General features: G+C 38.3%; 1 protein-coding gene across 3 annotated transcripts in view; it reads left to right on the top strand.

Annotated features, from left to right (window-relative positions):
• The window catches only part of EGFL6 (EGF like domain multiple 6), a 35,793-nt gene extending 19,141 nt beyond the window's left edge, over positions 1–16,652 (top strand). For 2 of the 3 annotated variants that reach the window (XM_015848189.2, XM_032441245.1), the window contains 5 exons: positions 2,826–3,155; positions 10,779–10,859; positions 12,794–12,880; positions 14,538–14,803; positions 15,995–16,652. In XM_015848189.2, the coding sequence (XP_015703675.1) occupies positions 2,826–3,155; positions 10,779–10,859; positions 12,794–12,880; positions 14,538–14,803; positions 15,995–16,090 (860 nt within the window). In that variant the 3' untranslated portion in view covers positions 16,091–16,652. Of the gene's footprint in view, positions 1–2,825; positions 3,156–7,943; positions 8,024–10,765; positions 10,860–12,793; positions 12,881–14,537; positions 14,804–15,994 lie in introns of all 3 variants that reach the window. The other variant, XM_032441246.1, reaches the window with a different exon arrangement.
• Positions 16,653–17,517: the final 865 nt, after the last annotated feature.

Raw genomic sequence — 17,517 nt, 5'->3', positions numbered from 1 at the left:
CCTCAGCCACCATTTGCCTTTGTTTTTCCACCTCTTGCTGTAATTCCTACTGATTCAAAGGAATAAAACACCTTTGGAAGCTGAGATATTTTTCATACAGTCTGTATCTATAGACAGGAGGTCTTGATCTGCTTGTTTCCCATCAGAAGGTGCATAAAGAGGAGTTGGGATGAAATGCATCACATTTCTTTTCAGTTTCTAAAAGTCTCTGTGTAGTCACAGAGATGCATAAATGCACAAATGTGTGTGAGAAATACCTGTCTATTTATGTAAATGCAGTGGCACAAAGGATCCTGAGATATTTCTGCCTCAGCTGTGGTATCTCAGCAACACTTGTATTCATGCAAGTACATGGGCTGTGGTTTCTGCGGGACAGACTGAGTTTTAGGTATCCTATCCTTAGACTGTTTTGTTCTTACTGCAATTTATGGGTAGACATAAAAAGCCTTAAATCCACACCTCAGCCTGTTCTTTAGCTGAATACAGATTAGGAGGATACTCATAATATATCCTGAACTATGCTTGGTGTCTGGTCCCTTGTTGTCCAGGATATAAAATACAAACATGAAGATTTTCTCATTTCCACCAAACAAGACTGCAAGCATGTGGGGATTATACACTTTCATCCCTATATTTTGTCACACCTGTCAGTTGATTTTCTACACTGCTTAGTTTTGCACATACAAGAAGATTGCTTTTCTGACATCACAAAGATTATTATGTTAAGCTGTAAGAATTCTTTGTTTCACTGGGAAGAGTTCAAAGTAGGAACTGAAAGCAGATGTTCAGCTTGCCAAGCAGTCAGCCTGGTGTGAAAACTTCCATAGCCTGTTTATCAACAGCCGGCAGTTTCTTGTTACTGATTGTCAAGAGGAAATTAGTTTGGAATGAGTTCTTCCTGATAATTTTTATTGCTGCGTTCTGAGGTTAGGCTCAGAAAACCACAGCAGTTAAATTGCATATAACCTTGAGAACCTCCAAATCCTCTCTTAGCGGAGTATTGGTAGAGTTAACTTGCAACTGTCTAGCAAGCAAGACTACAAGTTTTATTCAAAGGACAATAAAGACAAAATGTTCAGTTTTTATTTATTTCATGTTTTACTGATAGTTATTTATTTTATGCCTCCAAATGCAATCTCAGAGAATCTCAGAAAATCCGAATGATCCAGTGAATTAACCAAGAGTCTGATTGTACTGGGATACTAAGTAGAAAATGTAGCTACCAACTGCTTTAAATAAAATCTGACCAATTCACTTTGATTAGGGTTATATTATCCGGCAATTCATATCAGTTCTGGGATTTTTCCTCTTTTCCTACTAGACTACAGCTTTGTTTCATTAAGTGGTGGTTTTCTTCTTTTCTCTTTACTTATGTGAAAAGAAACATACAGAAAAAAGTAACAGTGAATCATAGACTATCCCAAGCTGGAAGAGACCCATGATGATCATTGAGTTGATCTCCTGGCTCCACACGGGACCACCCAAAAGGAGCCCTTTGCACTGCTTCTGGGTTTCATTGGTGCTGGAAAATCAATTCTGCCTCCCTGCATCAATGGAATTGTATCTTCAAATGGGGTTCTATTAAAAATAGTCCCTCATTCAAGCATCCCAACATAGTTTGATGACTGTGGAGAGAATAATTGAATTTGAAAAGAAACAAAAGGCTTTTGTCTTGAGACACAATATATTAAGAAAAAAAGCATAATGTGAAAATCATGGCTGCTAAGTAAATAGAAAAATGTCCTCTTATCGCTAAGTGTTCTGAAGTTTTCTGTCTGGTTGTAGACAATATTTGACTTCATTATGCTCTATTATGGATCAAAAAATGGGGAAAACCCACACATTCAGATTTATGTCTTTTATTTTACAGATTTGAACAATCTTGGTTGACTTTTACTCCACTCGAAGTTTTTCAGTTCTGACCTATGTGTTTCTGAGCAGGATCAGAAGTTGCAAGCTACCACAAGGCTAGATATCGTTTTAGTATTTGTCAGTCAAAAGGAATCATAAAATAGTAAAAATCTTAGGAAATTGTGTATTTATGTTCTAGTCCAAGTTGCAATTTCAAGATAATATTTTGGAATTCTTGGGTACCTCTCTGAAGTTTTAGTGTTTTATCCTTTAGAACTAAATGAGATGTGATGTATTGGCTTGATATATCTCACCTCAAAATATGCTTTATTTCAGTGTTTTTCAGCCTGCAGTAAAAGGGATGTTAGGACAGAGTTCACAAAAGATGTCTAAGGAAAATTCTCACTGCTAGTAGGATGACATTTGTTTTGTAGGGAGTCACATTGTGGACAATTTTTAGTAGTCCACAAAATGACGGAAGTTATTTTTTCCCTCCGATCTCTTGTATATAAATGTTGAATATAAGCAGCTGTGTGGCCTATGTTACACATGAGGCCAGCTGAGGTTGTAAGAGAGGGTCAATTTTGTGTTTTCACTATAACTCACAGTAAATTCTTTACTAGGAGAGTGGTGAGGTGATGGCACAGCTGCCCAGGGAAGCTGCGGATGCCCCATTCCTGGAGGCACTCAAGGCCGAGTTGAGTAACCCAGTCTAATGTATCAAAGGAGCTAGAATTAAATGGTCTTTAAAGCTTTTTTACAACCCATACCATTTTGTCCTTCTACAGTTCTAAACCAGAAAGCTGTCTGTACAGCAGAGGTAAAAGCATACATAGTACAGTACAGAGGTGAACTTATGTCTCATGGTAGAGAATTTAGGTGTATGAGTCTCTGGGTATTATCAAGGGCATTTATAAACATGTTTGCTGAATGATTCATTAGGTGAATATTTACTATTTTCTTCTGGTTTCTAGCTGTCCCTGAAAAATCAGTGAAGGAAATTCCAAGAATCCCCGGAACAGCTAAGGACACGATTAAGAAACTTATTGCACATAAAAGCAGTGTGACAAAGCATAAAGCAATCAAGAATGTGATCCCAGAAGCAGCCATGACACCAGCTTCTAAGACCCACTTGCAGTCATTGGACTACGAAGGCGGTTTTGATCTTGGTGGGAGTTACACTGTGGGAGAGAAAAAAACTGAAGTTACCATAGAAGAGGAAGTTGATGAGACAAGTGAGGAAGAGAAGGAAGATTATGAGAATCAGATTGACCATGAGCAAAGCCTTAGAGGAGATGTCTTCTGTAAGTTTCTCAGTGTTTATGCTAGTTTCAGTTTAAGTATATATATAAACATGAACAAAACAGTCACCAGACATTATAGCTGTTCTATCCTAATTTACTTGTAGGAACTGAATATCAATCTAGTATACCTACTGTGGGATTAGAGCTAGTGAATCTGCCTTTTAGAGGAAACTGTCTGCAGTCAATGTTTACAGAAGAGAGTGTGTCATCCTGGCAGGCACTCTATTCTGCCACCTGTTCTTTCACGGCAGCTTACATATAGCTTTTTCCCCATTTTCTTCACAGAAGCTCCAACAAAACAGGATATTTTGCTGTTTCGTTATGCTTAAAACAAGAACTAGCTTTGATTTGTGATAGACATATTTATCACTCAAATAGTGTGTATTGTTCATAGGAAAAACATTCACTTCAGTGTCTTTGTGTTTCAAATGATACAAAACATACAATAGGTGTCACTATTTTTTTTTGTGTCATTCCATCAGAAAAATAATGTTGTGAATCACAGAGGGTTTTTATCTCTTTTGTTTAGATGAGAGAGGTTATCTGAATGGGCACTCTCTTTCTTTGATGGTATTTGAGCATGCATCCTATGTATCTCTCTTAATATCTGACATTAGCCTCTTATCAGGAAGATTGACATATATTTTCTCAGTTGGATTTCATGTTTCCTTTTAATTGCTATCTTGTATGATATTCTTTGTATGATATAAGAAGAGTATTTTGTAAACCACAAAGCTGGCCAAAATTTGATGCAGGAATACAGGTGAAATATGTATCCTCAAAAATACTTATAATTTGATAGATAGGCCTCAGGCAATCTCCTGATTAGCAGTTCAGCAATTATAATTCTATGATTTTTTTCTGTTCTTTCAACATTGCATTGCAGTGTAGTACCAAAAACAGTGCTATCTAGTGTGATGAGATCTGCATTCTAACCTCCAGGCTGTACTCAGTCTTGATGTCTTATGAAAGGTTTCTGGCTGATGGTGCCATGACTCCAAATCTGATGATCCTATATCCAGGGCACCACTCTTGCTCTGGCCAGCCACACCACATACACCCTACCTCCTTACCCATCCTTCCACTCTTGGCAAGTTTATGCAGCTTTCTATCCAGCTTCTGAAGATCCCTTCATAAATAATGTCCCCAAAAAAGGTAGCAGGGGCAGAAGATGAAGTCAAGTTGGAGCTGAATTTTTCACTGGGTAGCAATCTACTCTTGGACCAGCCTCATCATACTGGTACTGCCAAATGCATGTGAGAGGTTCAGACAAAAGAATTAGATGTCTTACCTCCATTGTCTCAAAAGAAGCAATAAAGCCTGGATCTTAACTAAATTAACTCAATACGAATAAATAATATTGTTGTAAGTTACTGATACTTTTATTCAGTACTCGGTGCCATAAAGGAATGTGGGCTATTTCACTTCCTCAGGCAAAGCAACCTGATGAAAATATCATCAAGTCAGCCCTCGTATCTCTTTCTGCCTTTCTGTGATAGATGGATTGGTGGGCTGAGGGAAGCAACTCAGATATTACATACTTGGAAAGTCCTGAAAAAATTACCAGACTTTGAGAACCTGAGTATGGTTTGGTATTTTTTTCTAAGTATTTTTTGAATACTCGCTGCCACACTGTGTGGAACGGATTCATTTCCAAGTTGCCAATGTGACTGAAGACATATCAGGAAAATCCGTTGTCCACAGCGTAATTAAAGTCAAAATAATACATAAGAGAGTTCTGTGATGATCACAGAATCACAGAATTGTAGGGGTTGGAAGGGACCTCTAGAGATCATCGAGTCCAACCCCCCTGCCAAAGCAGGCTCCCTACACCACGTCACACAGGTAGGCGTCCAGGCGGGTCTTGAATATCTCCAGAGAAGGAGACTCCACCACCTCCCTGGGCAGCCTGTTCCAGTGCTCAATGATGTTTGATGAGGTTCCTTCTCAAGGACTTTTTCAACCAAGTCAGGATATTTGAAACAACTATGAAATAGCCTTTACAATTGACAGCAATGGCTGTTGCTGTTATTGCTCGAAAATACTATAAGCATTGTGATTTCTCTGTTTTTTTTTGTTTTTTTTTTTTCCTCTGCTCTCTTTGTTTTTGTCATATTTGACTGGAATTTAACGTTAGTAATATAAGGGATTTGTTTGCTGAACATGCCAGTGAGATGTTATTCTGCTGGGGAGCTGTGGAAGAAGATTGATGTGCTTCTTCATAGAGGGACACTACTGTGTCCCAGGAGTAGTTTCATTAAGTATATGGACTTTATTTTATTTACGGCTTTCTGTTTTGATCCCCATTATGTGCATGACTTAACATGTTTTTCCATTTCCATTTTTCTTCCAAGCTGGTTTGTGCTTATTAACTGTTTCCTTCCCTTTTAAATTTCCTTGAGCTACACTTGATCCTCACTATTGTACTAAAGTGTAGTCGATCCATCCACTTAACTGGTTGAACATTTGGCTTTAAAATAACTTTCATTGTTAATGTTATTGAATGGTCTCTGGAGTATGAGATTATCTCAAATTTACAGCTGGTAATTTTACTCATCCTTTTTTCTTCCTCTTCTGCTGCTATCTATTCAGCAACAATTCCCTTACTACCACATTAAGTTCCTCTGTGTAATCCCCTGAAGTACTTGTTCTGCATCTGCCTTTTCTATTATTAATATCAGTATTGTTTGTCTTCCAGGAAAAGGAGCCAATTAGGAAAAATTGATAGGTCATGTTTTTTCAGAGATCCTAATTATTATTTTTAAATGTATGCAGTATTTTATCACAGGACCTTTACTACATCTGAAATATATGGGCAGCCACAGAGAACTGCCGTAGGGAAAAAAAGGAATTAATACATGAAGATTTAAATTATTAAAATAGGCCACATAAAATAGGTTGTTTATGAGAAATATTCATCCCAGTCTTTAAAAAATGCAATAGTTTAAGATAGCAAAAAATAAAGCCCTCAACGCTGAAGAAATGTCAAAAGTACTGTTAGTTGTTACTGTTAGCTTACTTTTCCTCCTTATCTTCTTATGCCTTGTGATACATTCTTTAATGGATTTTAATGAGTATTTTCCATGGGGCTGTTGCCTTGTTCAGTGTGAAGGAAGGATCTGTCCTGCAATGCAGGGGGTGGTTCAGTATACAGAGCTGTGTGTTATTGATTACAAAAGTTGCAGATGCACAGAAAATGAGGCAGGGACTGCAGGGTATGAGGGAAAAAATTGTTGTTTCAGGTTCTGAGTTGTGTTTATTCCTTTCCTTATTTTCTGTGTGATATGGGATCCTAAGGTCTGATTTCCAGAAGTGATAAACACCCTCAACTACAGCTGTTAACTCAGTAGGAACTGCTTTTATGCAGTGATATGAAATGCAATGGGCATTGAAATGTCAAGTCCAGATTTCATATTCTGGATATGCACACCATGGTGTTTGAACAAAACAACTACTGGACTCACTAAGAGTGACATCGAAGTTAATACATTAATATTTGTAAAGCACAAAAATATAATCTAGCCGGCCGTGTTAACTTCCAAGCTCCTTCCTTTGATAGCACCAAGAATGGTAATAAAGTTTTGGCTTCCTTGTATATTCAGCAATAATATAAGGAGACTGCTTTATGCATTCTAGACTCTTAATTCTGAGCAAGAAAACTCTCCGTTAATCAAGATGTTTGCTTTTAATATCATTATTTTCTGATAATTAGATCACTGTGTGATCAACTAATGCTCAAGCTGCAGCTCAGTCCACAGCTATAGATAAAAAGCTCCAAAGATGTTGGGCATCTGGCAGATGTAGTTCTTTCAGAGGAGGATGGATAGCAGAAACGTAGCATATTCCTTTCAGTCTGAAGGTGATCTATGGTATATACAAGAAACCACTCTGCATTTTACTCTCTCTTCTATTCTGATGGATTTCTTTTACAGTGCCCACTCTAGTTTTGGTGGTGGAAGTGGTTTCTTGGTTGTTTTCTAGAGTTTCTGTTTGTTTGCTTACAGTTTTCATTGAGCTCTTAGCGTCAGAGAGCAGTGTTAGATATGCCACAGGTTTAGACACTGTGGGATTGTATGTGTGAGAATCATTGACTGTGAGTTGCTTCTCCCAGATACGGTGTTATTTCTACATGTAGACTAATTAGGCTACTTAGGCAAAAACAAGCATAGGCGTTTCCCAGGGGATAGAAAAATTATAACAGTCATAACAAGAAACAAAAATACACCTCAGTCCCCACAGTTAACTCCTTAAAACACATGGGTGCCTGTATTCTGCTGCATAGATGTTCTTCAGGTATTGTTGTCTCAGGAAGAGCTCATTCTGATGCTGCTGGTGATTTATAAGAAATACAGACCCACTACCAAGAATACAAGAAGAAATTAAAGCTTTAAGGATAGCACATGCTTTAGTGCAGACAACTAGAAAATAACTTTCAAGCTATAATCCAAGCTGTATTTTTTCAGATAAAACGTTATTTCCAGGAGTATAAAATACAGCATATGTAATTTTAAATGCAGTAGCTGGCAAAGTAGAAAGGTGAAACCAAGTGCACATAAAGGAAAATCTATCTGCAATGGTGTTCTTTTTCTGAAGCATGCCTGTAAAATAGTACTCCACAGATCTATTCTACTCACTGGGTTTGTGGGTTTTTTGTTTTAACTTTGGGTACTTTGGTGTAGTATCTTTTCCAGATGTGCTCCTGCAGACTTTCTGTTGCTTTTGTGATTTCTTTATCCCTTATTTTACTTCTAGACTGACTTGAGATTCTATATAAATGATACTTTGCAGGTGGACCTGTGCTCACTCCAAGCAATCTGAGTGCAAGCCAGCTCCAAACAAGAAGCCATGTAGTCCAAGTTGGTAAACTGGTAAATTGGTTGTATTTGGTTATATAGGTACCTCTGAAGACTAGGGTATTAGTTTTCCTTGCCACTAATTTCTGCCTGTAAGATCAACGCATCAAACCTCATAAGAGTATACTGATGGCGCCGGCCCTTAAGCACCCTGAAGCAAAGAACTATATATATAATGGCAGATAATATAATAGATAGTGCTACATATATGCAGGTGTGTGGATGCCAGTACTGCAGAAATAAGGGGTTGACTCTGCTGCACCAGAAGTGGCCTTTATGTGAGCTTTTCTTGGAGACTGTATTCTTAAGGATCAAGAGATTAAGACTTTTGAGGAAGTTCTGTATTTCTGCAAGTACCACTGAATAGCGGAAGAGATGAAAAAAGCAAGCCTGACTCCTGCCTAATACTTAGGAGGGAACGGACTTTGTATTCTGGTTATGTCCAGTGATGGCTCAATGTCAAATGTAGGCACCTTCCAAGAAGTAAGGATTCTTTCTGTAAGCTGAAGCATAGAGTTTCTCATAAGTGGTATCTTCCAGTAAGTGGAGAACCTGGCTGTAATGTCTGACACTGAAAGCAAAAAATAGATTTGGATACAAAATTTGACCTTTTTATGTATGTGAGTCATTCACTGGAAGCATTTGCAGCATAGCTACACCTGCATTTGTATCTCTCAAGTGTAATTCAGTAACTCTGTAAATAAATCTTCCTGGCAGCTGCTATCTTCTATTAAATTTCTCCACATTTCAAGATCTTTTCACATTTTAATAGCTTTCTTCATTTTGGCAAGGGTTTTCATAGCCTGAGCCTCTTTCATAAAATATGAGGCCAAGTTTATGGCATGATGCTAAACTTAACAACTAAACTGTATTTGCCTGTTCCTAAATGTGTATATGAAGACATAGATTAATTTGGAGAAAGATCTATTAATCTTTGCCTTAAGTAAGAATATTATCCAGGTGATGTAAGCAGTGTTCTGGGTGAGGAAAAGGCTGCAAGGGCAACAAGAGGGAACAAGCTCCTGGCAGTTCATCAGAAAGCTTGTAAGATCTCAGGAGTCTCCTTTCTTGGCTCATTTGGCCCCTGTAGAACAGCCTCCAGGGCCCCTTCATTGCTGTGTGTTTTCTCTGGTGTTCATAAAGAGCAATTTTTTGACAGTTTTGAAAGACGTGAAAAATTAAGAAATGGTATATTCTTTATGGTACTTGGAGGCTCTGGTTTGCAGTGGGTTGTAGACATGTTCTTAATATTGAGCATGTGCTTGCAACTTCAAGCACACTGGAGTATTTTGATGAGAATCTGTAGGTAAGTGGAACTCGTGAAACAAACTGGATTCTGAACTCTTGTCTGGAAAAATAAAAACAACAACAGGCATACATATGAAGTTCATGACTTTTAAAATACTTGGCATCTGCAACATCCTAAAGGCATGACTAATACCAAGTAGGGAAATGTAATTTTGATTTCCGTAGCTCCTACCACCTGGCGCTGCTGAGGAGCTGCTGCCCACGTGGTGTGCCTGAAAAGTGAACTTCCTTATGCTGGGCTTTCATAAGCACTTTTTGTAAGCGGTAATCCAAAGGATCTACCCTCTCTCCTCTAAAACAGGACATCTTATCTCTTCCTTTTTCATAGGGATATATGTATATATTGAAGGTATCATCTGCATATGCTTTTGCAAAGGATAGAGTCCTCTGCCAGTGAAAGCGTGTCTTGCCATCACCTTGTTTGTGATTAGTTATTTACACGGACACCACACGAAGAATTTGAAACCATTGGCTTTTTTTAGTGTGCACTTCTCTAGGTACCACTTAGAGTAATACAAAAGAACATTAACAACTGAACTTCAAAAGTACTTAGGCTCCCGGCTGACAGTCCATGGAAAATAAGAGTTTGCAAGCTTTGTAGCTCATCAAACCTAAGAGGTTTTGCCTTCCTCTGTCAGGCTGCTGCTAAAAAATAGCACTTCTTGCATAAATACTTCCTCTAGGCCAATACTGTAGAGAATGCACCTGACGTTTATTACTACCGTACTGACTCTTCCAGTTTGGCACAGGACAAGTCAACTAGTTTTTACAAAAGAGCTTTCTATGGAGTTTCTACCAAGCCTGATGATTGAAATGTGTGGCTGTGCTCGCCAACTGTGGCAAGGAGGGTGAGGAAGAGCAGAGCAATTGCCATGCCTTTCCTTCCCAACAGGAAGACGAGTCGATGAAGCCTGCATGTGCCCAGCTGAGCTGATGAGGCCTGCAAATGCCTCAGGAGAAAGTACAGCTTCAGAAGAATAATCTCTCAGAGCTCCCATTACAGCAGCGCAAATAGCATAGTGCGGGCCTTTGATTCCTGAGATTTATGGCTTTTACAAAGCCTCACACATTACCCATGTTTTGAGCTTCCTGTTTGCTGCCAAGCATTCACATCATTGTCTTCACCATCTCTTTCAGTCCGAATACTTCAACCAGTAGCTGAAATTTTGTAAGCAAAAAAACAGGTCGTCATGCTGAAGAAAGAGCATATGCAAAGCTCTTTGACTTCGTAAAACTTGCAGCTGAATTGCCTGCATCTTAGAAGGCACAGTGCTGAGGGGAATCAGCAATTTGAACAAAGTTTTACTATTCAGAGTTAGTTAACCAGGGTTAGGAAAGTAAGTTTGATGGAGAAGTGAAGAACACATACATTGGATTTCTTAAATGAATGACTGCAATGGGTATGGAGGAATAAATTTCTGCTTTCTGTTCCTGTTATGATTTGACAAGTTGTTTTCACCAGTTCCCCAGGGTAAAGAAGCAGCTGCCTTTGGCCCTCTCCTGGCACAAAGAAGAGTTTCGGTGACAAGACAAGAGCATGAAGGTAGATTCTTTTTATTTTGTAGTGTTTATTTTATCGCATATTGCATGTTTTATTAAGAACCTGTATCTGCTTTAGCTGAACCAGTTGAAACATACAACAAAAGGTTTCTGAGCATTTAGAGATGGTATATAGCCAAATAATTTCACCAATTCCACTGTGAAAACCTGGTTTTGTGTTCTTTTCAAAACATGTTAGCTCTTGCTAAGGTGTGTAAGGAAAGCTCCCCCACATGGAAATTTAATTTGCAAATCCATTTCATTTACTTTTTTCAGAAAAAAACATGAACTCATTTTGGTCATCTATAAAATTAAACTGTTTTCGAGAAATATTGCATAGCACACAACCATATCCCAATGCCCTTTAGCCATTTGTTATTGGATCTTGTCCTGGTTTCAGTTTCCCTTGAACGTGACTGAGTAAATATTTATCCTGGATCTTTAATAGCCTGTCTATAAATTCACAATAACTCCCAATTCATCAGTAAGTCCTGTGGATATCAGAGTAAGGTGATTCTTTGTTTTTTTTCACATTGAAAACTGTTGTAAAATCAGTTGGCAGCATATGCGGCTCAAAACAAGTCAATTTATGCATACAAATTAAACTTTGGCCATGACCTAGGAAATCACTCCATACATTTCCAAATGGAAAACTGCACTGCCTTCTGGTAACTATGACAGACTGCAGTGTACATCAGGCCAGAGCAGAGTGCGTGAGCAGATCAGAGGGCACTTTCACCCTCTCTCCTGATGGGAAACAGTTCTGTGATGCAATAACTTGATTTTAAGTTGTACAGCCTTTATTAGATAGGCAAAGATAGCAAGAAACTAAAAAAAAAAAAAAGGCTTTTGAGAATTACAAGAGCCAAGGAAAAAAGCAAAATCGAAGAGGGAAAAATAGGAGGGTTCATTGAGCAAATGCGCTTAAAGAACAGCAGCATTCTTCTGTGGAGTTAACAGCTAAGTGGGCAGTGACCGAAATGTTGGGATTCACTGTATCTGAGATCCATTTTAGGACAAGGTGGGTTTCAATCAAAAGCAATGGAGAAATGCTTCCCAGTCTTAAAAAAAAAAAAAGCAAATATGATGGCCGACATGTGAGATAATGTTTTTTCTTCTCCAATTCAGAGAGTAGTAGGTTTGAAAAAAAGACTTGGATTTATATAATAATGCTCTTTAATTGCTGTGTGCCACACTTCTCTGTCCCATGATAAAGTCCTTGCAAAGAACCAGAAGGAATTCCCCTTTCTAAGGAAATTCAGATAGCTGACATATTGATCTGATCTTGCATGCTAGCATTGCTAGTATAGTTATATAATTGTATTTTCATTTACAGTCACAAAGGCTGTCATATGCTCTGGATGATACTTTTTTTTTTTGCAGTGTGCTCTAAAGGTCAATATATTTGGGTTGCTCCCAGCTCCATATAGTATGAGTATTCAGTGTGAAGCAATGGATTCCTCTCATGGGAAGCCAGCTTCTCATTTTAATGGCAAGAACTAAAGCTTGAGCATCTCAGCTGATGCAACAACAGCAGTGTAGTTGCACATTTGGAAAAGTGTAGAGCTTGAAAATTTGCAGACCCCAAACCACTTACGGTGTTCAGATTAAAAACTGACATCTCAAACTACACCTGGAAATCAGCAGGAATGCAGTATACAGAAGTCATAGCATATAAAATCATGTGCACGTGGGAGACTGGCAGTAAAAGGACACAATAGGTTTTGCTGTGAGTTAAGGAAAGAATTGCTACATAAACTCCAATGTTTTGCTTCTTTTGCAAATTAATCTAGGTCAATGCTGCCTGAATTGAAACTGTGGGCAATTTTAGAATACATAGACTTACAACTAGGTGAATAAAGGGCAAATTACTTGTATCAATACTTAAGATGCAACGCTTCTCTTATCTGTGTGTCTCTATTGCCAATTTTTTTCTAGTTGACTGCAGTTTCAGTCGAGGAGTCTGCGACTGGAAACAAGATACTAATGATGACTTTGATTGGAATCCTGCTGATCGAGACAGAGGTATTTATTTAAATATCTATCCTCTATCTCAGCTGTGATTTGATGTCCTATCCTCTCCAAAAAAAAAAGTGGGTAAGGTAGAGTAGAAAATAGAATCAAGAATTAATTAAGGCAGCAGAGAAGGCTGGGAGTGGAAGTTGCTTTTCCAGTGGCAACTGCTATTTAGCAACATATTTCAGCTCGAATCAAAAGATAAGAAAGATTTTAATAAAACTGTTAAGATTTGCAAGTTGCAAAACAATTGAAACCTTATTAGTTACGCATTGTCTCTCTCCAAGGCTGGTAGGATATCTAACCACATCTACCATTTAGATGGATGTAGGAATGTTGTCACTCACATGGCTTAGACATAGCACTATGATAACTGTGCCTGGCCTTCTACAAAAGAGCACTGATATCATCTACCTGGACTCCTGCTTGGCCTTTGACGCAGTCCCTGACAATGTTCCTATCAGTAAATTGGAGGAATGTAAGTTTGATTGACTGCTAAATGGGCAAAGAATTGGCTGGATGCCTGTGTCTGAAGACTTACAGTCAGCACTTCAGTGTCAGAATGGAAACCTGTAATGAGTTGTTTAGCCTGGAGAAGAGAAGGCTCTGGGGAGCCTTTCAGTACTTAGAAGGGGGACTGAAAGAAAGATGAGGAGGGCTTCTTATCAGGGAGTATAGAGATAGGACAAGACACAATGAATTTAAACTAAAAGATTTAGATTGGATACAAGGAAGAAATTTTTCATGATGAGGTGATGAAGCACACACAGGCTGCCCAGAAAAGCTGTGGATGTCCCATCCACAGCTGATCTAGTAAAAGGTGTCTTTCCCATGGTATGGAGGTTAGAACTAGATGATCTTAGATGGTCTCTTCCAACCCAAACCCTTCTGTGATTCTGTGGTCTTCCTTTGTGGCACAGGAAAGATTGCAGAAGATGTTCCAGTAGAACGAGTGGATAATGTAGATCACTTGTTCCAGTTGCAACATAGACGTTCTCTTCCCATTATTTCATAGTCTTTCCATCTCAGTCTTTCGTTGCTAATCCTTCCTCTCCTGCTCCTTATATTTCCTTTTCCCCAGTACCTTTCTCTTTCCTGCAGCTTTCAGGAAGCCCTTACTCAGTCCTTGTTCCATTTTCACAACTAAAGCTCTGCTGATTATGTCCATTTATGGGCCCAGTTCTTTTATCCCTTTATCTCTTTGTGTGTCATCTCTCATTTTGTTGTTCCTCCAGGATTTAAGGAATAAACTGTTGGTTCCCTTATGAGTTTGTCATCACTGCAGAGGGGAGTGCACAGAGTTTTGAGCTGGCTCAAGTGCTGGAAATGGTCTGACCAGCGAGGCACAGCACCATGTTTCAAGCTATTGCATTTGAAAAATTGAGATGATTTTGCTTTTGAAATATACAGAAAATTGCAATGCAAGGAAGAATGACTGTAATTGCCAGTGAAATATGAACTCATCTCCTTTCTAAAGTGATCTGACTTCCAATAGCGAAAGCTTATTCCTTGAAAATTACACTCCCTGCTGTTTTTCTCCAGCCTGATTTGAAATTATTCAAGTAACAGAGCTTCTACTTATTTTCTTAGTAAAACTGCTTTCAGTGTGCTAATAAGTAAGTAGCACGTGTCCATTAAAGCTGCGTTTTCCATTTTTTGTTACAAGGTGATGGGTACTACATGGCTGTTCCAGCCTTCGTGGGTCACAAAAAGGATCTGGGCCGCCTAAAACTTCTCCTGACTGACCTCAAACCAAAGAGCACCTACTGCTTGATTTTCAGTTATCGGCTTGCTGGCGAAAGAGTGGGAAAACTCCGAGTGTTTGCGGCCAACAAAAAAACTGCTCCTGTTTGGGAGCAAGACAAAGGAAAAGATGAAAGGTGGAGAACTGGAAAAATAGAAATAATGCAGGGGATTGAAACAACTAACAGTGTAAGTCTAACACAATTTATAGCCTAACTACTATACCCAACACAGTAGGTTTTTTCCTAATCCTCATTCCAACAGCTCTTTTACAGGCATCATATGCTCACAATGGAAAAGCTGTTTTGAAATGGAAGAGTACAGGTTTTAGAAGGCTGAGAAGTTATTATGTGGTTAGAGTTTCAGAATAGAATTGCTCCAGTTTGCTAGGACACTACTGCCAGATAGACCCAATCATTTTATAAGAACTTCATCAGATCTCCAATTATCACAAACTATCAGAATCTCTGCTTATTATTTTACGCAATGGGAGGCGTAAGGGTAAGCTTGGAAAAATGAAAATTATCCCTGTTTCGTAGAAAATGATGCTCTCAAGCCATACTCACGTAGATCATTAGTGCAGAAAGAGACGCCATTATAATCAAGGTTGGGCAGTCACCATAGGTGCAGGGTATGTTTGGCCAGCAGAGAACACTGTGCCCCAGTAATTCTCTGAAAACTGCCTCATTAAGGGCTTCAGCAAGTTTCTTCTTGAAATTCTAGAGCCTGATTTCCATGTATATGACTGAATATTTTAAGCGCAGGGCAAAGGGTTATATGTACAATTGAATAATGGAAGCATAAAGGAAATTGAAGTCCTTTCTGAAGTATTTTGCACTGCCAGAAAGCCATAGAGGAACTGTTGCATAAATAAGAATCAGTCTATAAAATAAAAATCCCAGACACTCTATTGATAAAAACAATCTACTATGTGTGCATAGTACTGCAACTATAATTAGTAGCCTACCATATATACAGTAGATAGAAATATATGTATTTACCAGATATATGGCCTAATACTTAGGATCCAAATAGATGGAAAATGAACAATTGTAATGTCTCCAAGAAATGGAGCGCGCTAACATCACATACAGAAGTAATGCCACAATATTATAATGGGATTTCACTCAATTTGCATTTACTTTGTACAATGAAAATAAGCAATCTTATTAAATGAATCCATTTGGTATTGTAAATCTGTACAGGGAATTATCAGCCTAGTTTAAATTATATGTATAATTCTAAAAGCTGCAGGGATTTGAGTCATTAAGTCTCTCCTGGATTATTATAAAACATTCCTCAGATATTTAACTTGAAGAGTCAGTGACTGGTTGGATAAACTACATTTTCATTGTGAATACATCTCTTTTCTTGTGACAGATCATCTTTGAATCAGAACGTGGGAAGGGCAAAACTGGAGAAATTGGAGTGGACAATGTTATACTACTTTCTGGTCTATGCCCAGAAGACACCTGAGAATGGATATTTGAGTATACTGGATTTAACCCTATTTTTAATACTTGCCTTATTAGTAGTGTTTTGTTTTTTTTTTTTAATCTTTTCATTATTAAAAAAGAATGAAAACATAAATTTAAAAACTGTGCCTTGAACTTAGTGCAGCAATGCAAACAGGAACTGACATGTGCAAGATGCAGAGCGCACTTCTTTTTTGTGAGTCAGATCTAATACAGGCTTTGAATGTAGCACTACTGTATTTTATCATTCAAGGTTCTGAGGCATTACAATATTTGTGTAGCTTTTTTACAAACTCTGTACACTTTCATTTCTTAAAGCTCTTTTCAAGGTTATTCTTAAGTCTTCCATTGCATTTCTACTTCACAAGAACTCAAAGCAGTATATAAGAGGATGCTACTACTCCTGGTGATGTAATTTTAACTTCCTACTTAGTGTGTAGATATTAATTTTATTCAAAAAAAAAGAAAAAAAAAGTTTTTTTTCTGTCTTGACGGAGCTAAATTTTAAGTGGAGTCGTATCTTTGGGGAATATTTTAATTGCTAATAAAATATGTAAAATGTCCTCTTTGTCATCGGTGTCTTTGAGTCGCACAAATCACTGTTTAGGAAGTGATCTGCTTTTTTTTTTTTTTCATAAGTATTTAATATGCATCACACAGAGGTGATGTTACCAACTAATACTGAAAAAAAGTAAAGAAACCTCATGCTCTGTACTGACCTTCAGGAGCAGACAGGATTCTGCTGAGTTACAGACCTTCTTTACTGCACAGAGACATGAAACAACCATTTTTGTTTTCCAGTAGACAGGATGGTTTAGTGGCCACACAGTAAGGCTCATTCTTACACAGTCAAGAAATATATATCTCTTTTGCAAGTCTCTTCTTGTTCTTCAGACTTCTGTTAAATGGATAGAGACTACCCACTGTCCCCAGGAACTGAGAGGGAAGCAGACTTTTCTCCCGCAAATCAGAAGCTGACATCTTGCCACTCTCATTTGCATGTTAGGAGGGTCTGGAATCTACGTCCCCCTGCTCTGAAAAGAAGCTGAAGGATTGAAGGCTGGGCAAAAGACCATTTTCTCCCTCGTTATCTCTTCTGAGGATACCTAACACCTGCATCTCAAGCAGATGGGGATGCCTGAAACTGAGAAGATTAAAGGTCTGTTTTACTAAAATCAAGTTCTGTGTCTAGCTTCAACCTGCAGTAGTTTACATGTGCACAGTGCCCTTGAAGCCAAAGAATTCTGCACTTCATTGTTTGTACACTTCATGTACAAGCATGAGAACCATTGCAGAAGCAATACAGTTAAATATGTATTTAAAGCAAACAAAATCTGACTTCAAAAACAACAGCGCAGCTAGGAATTTCTTATGTGTGCGGTTATTTGGCATGTAAAAGTGGTTTCATCCTCTATACTTGCTCTGGGA

This window comes from Coturnix japonica, chromosome 1 (genome assembly GCF_001577835.2).
Source record: "Coturnix japonica isolate 7356 chromosome 1, Coturnix japonica 2.1, whole genome shotgun sequence".
Lineage (NCBI taxonomy): Eukaryota > Metazoa > Chordata > Aves > Galliformes > Phasianidae > Coturnix > Coturnix japonica.
This window is presented reverse-complemented; position numbering and strand designations above follow the sequence as displayed.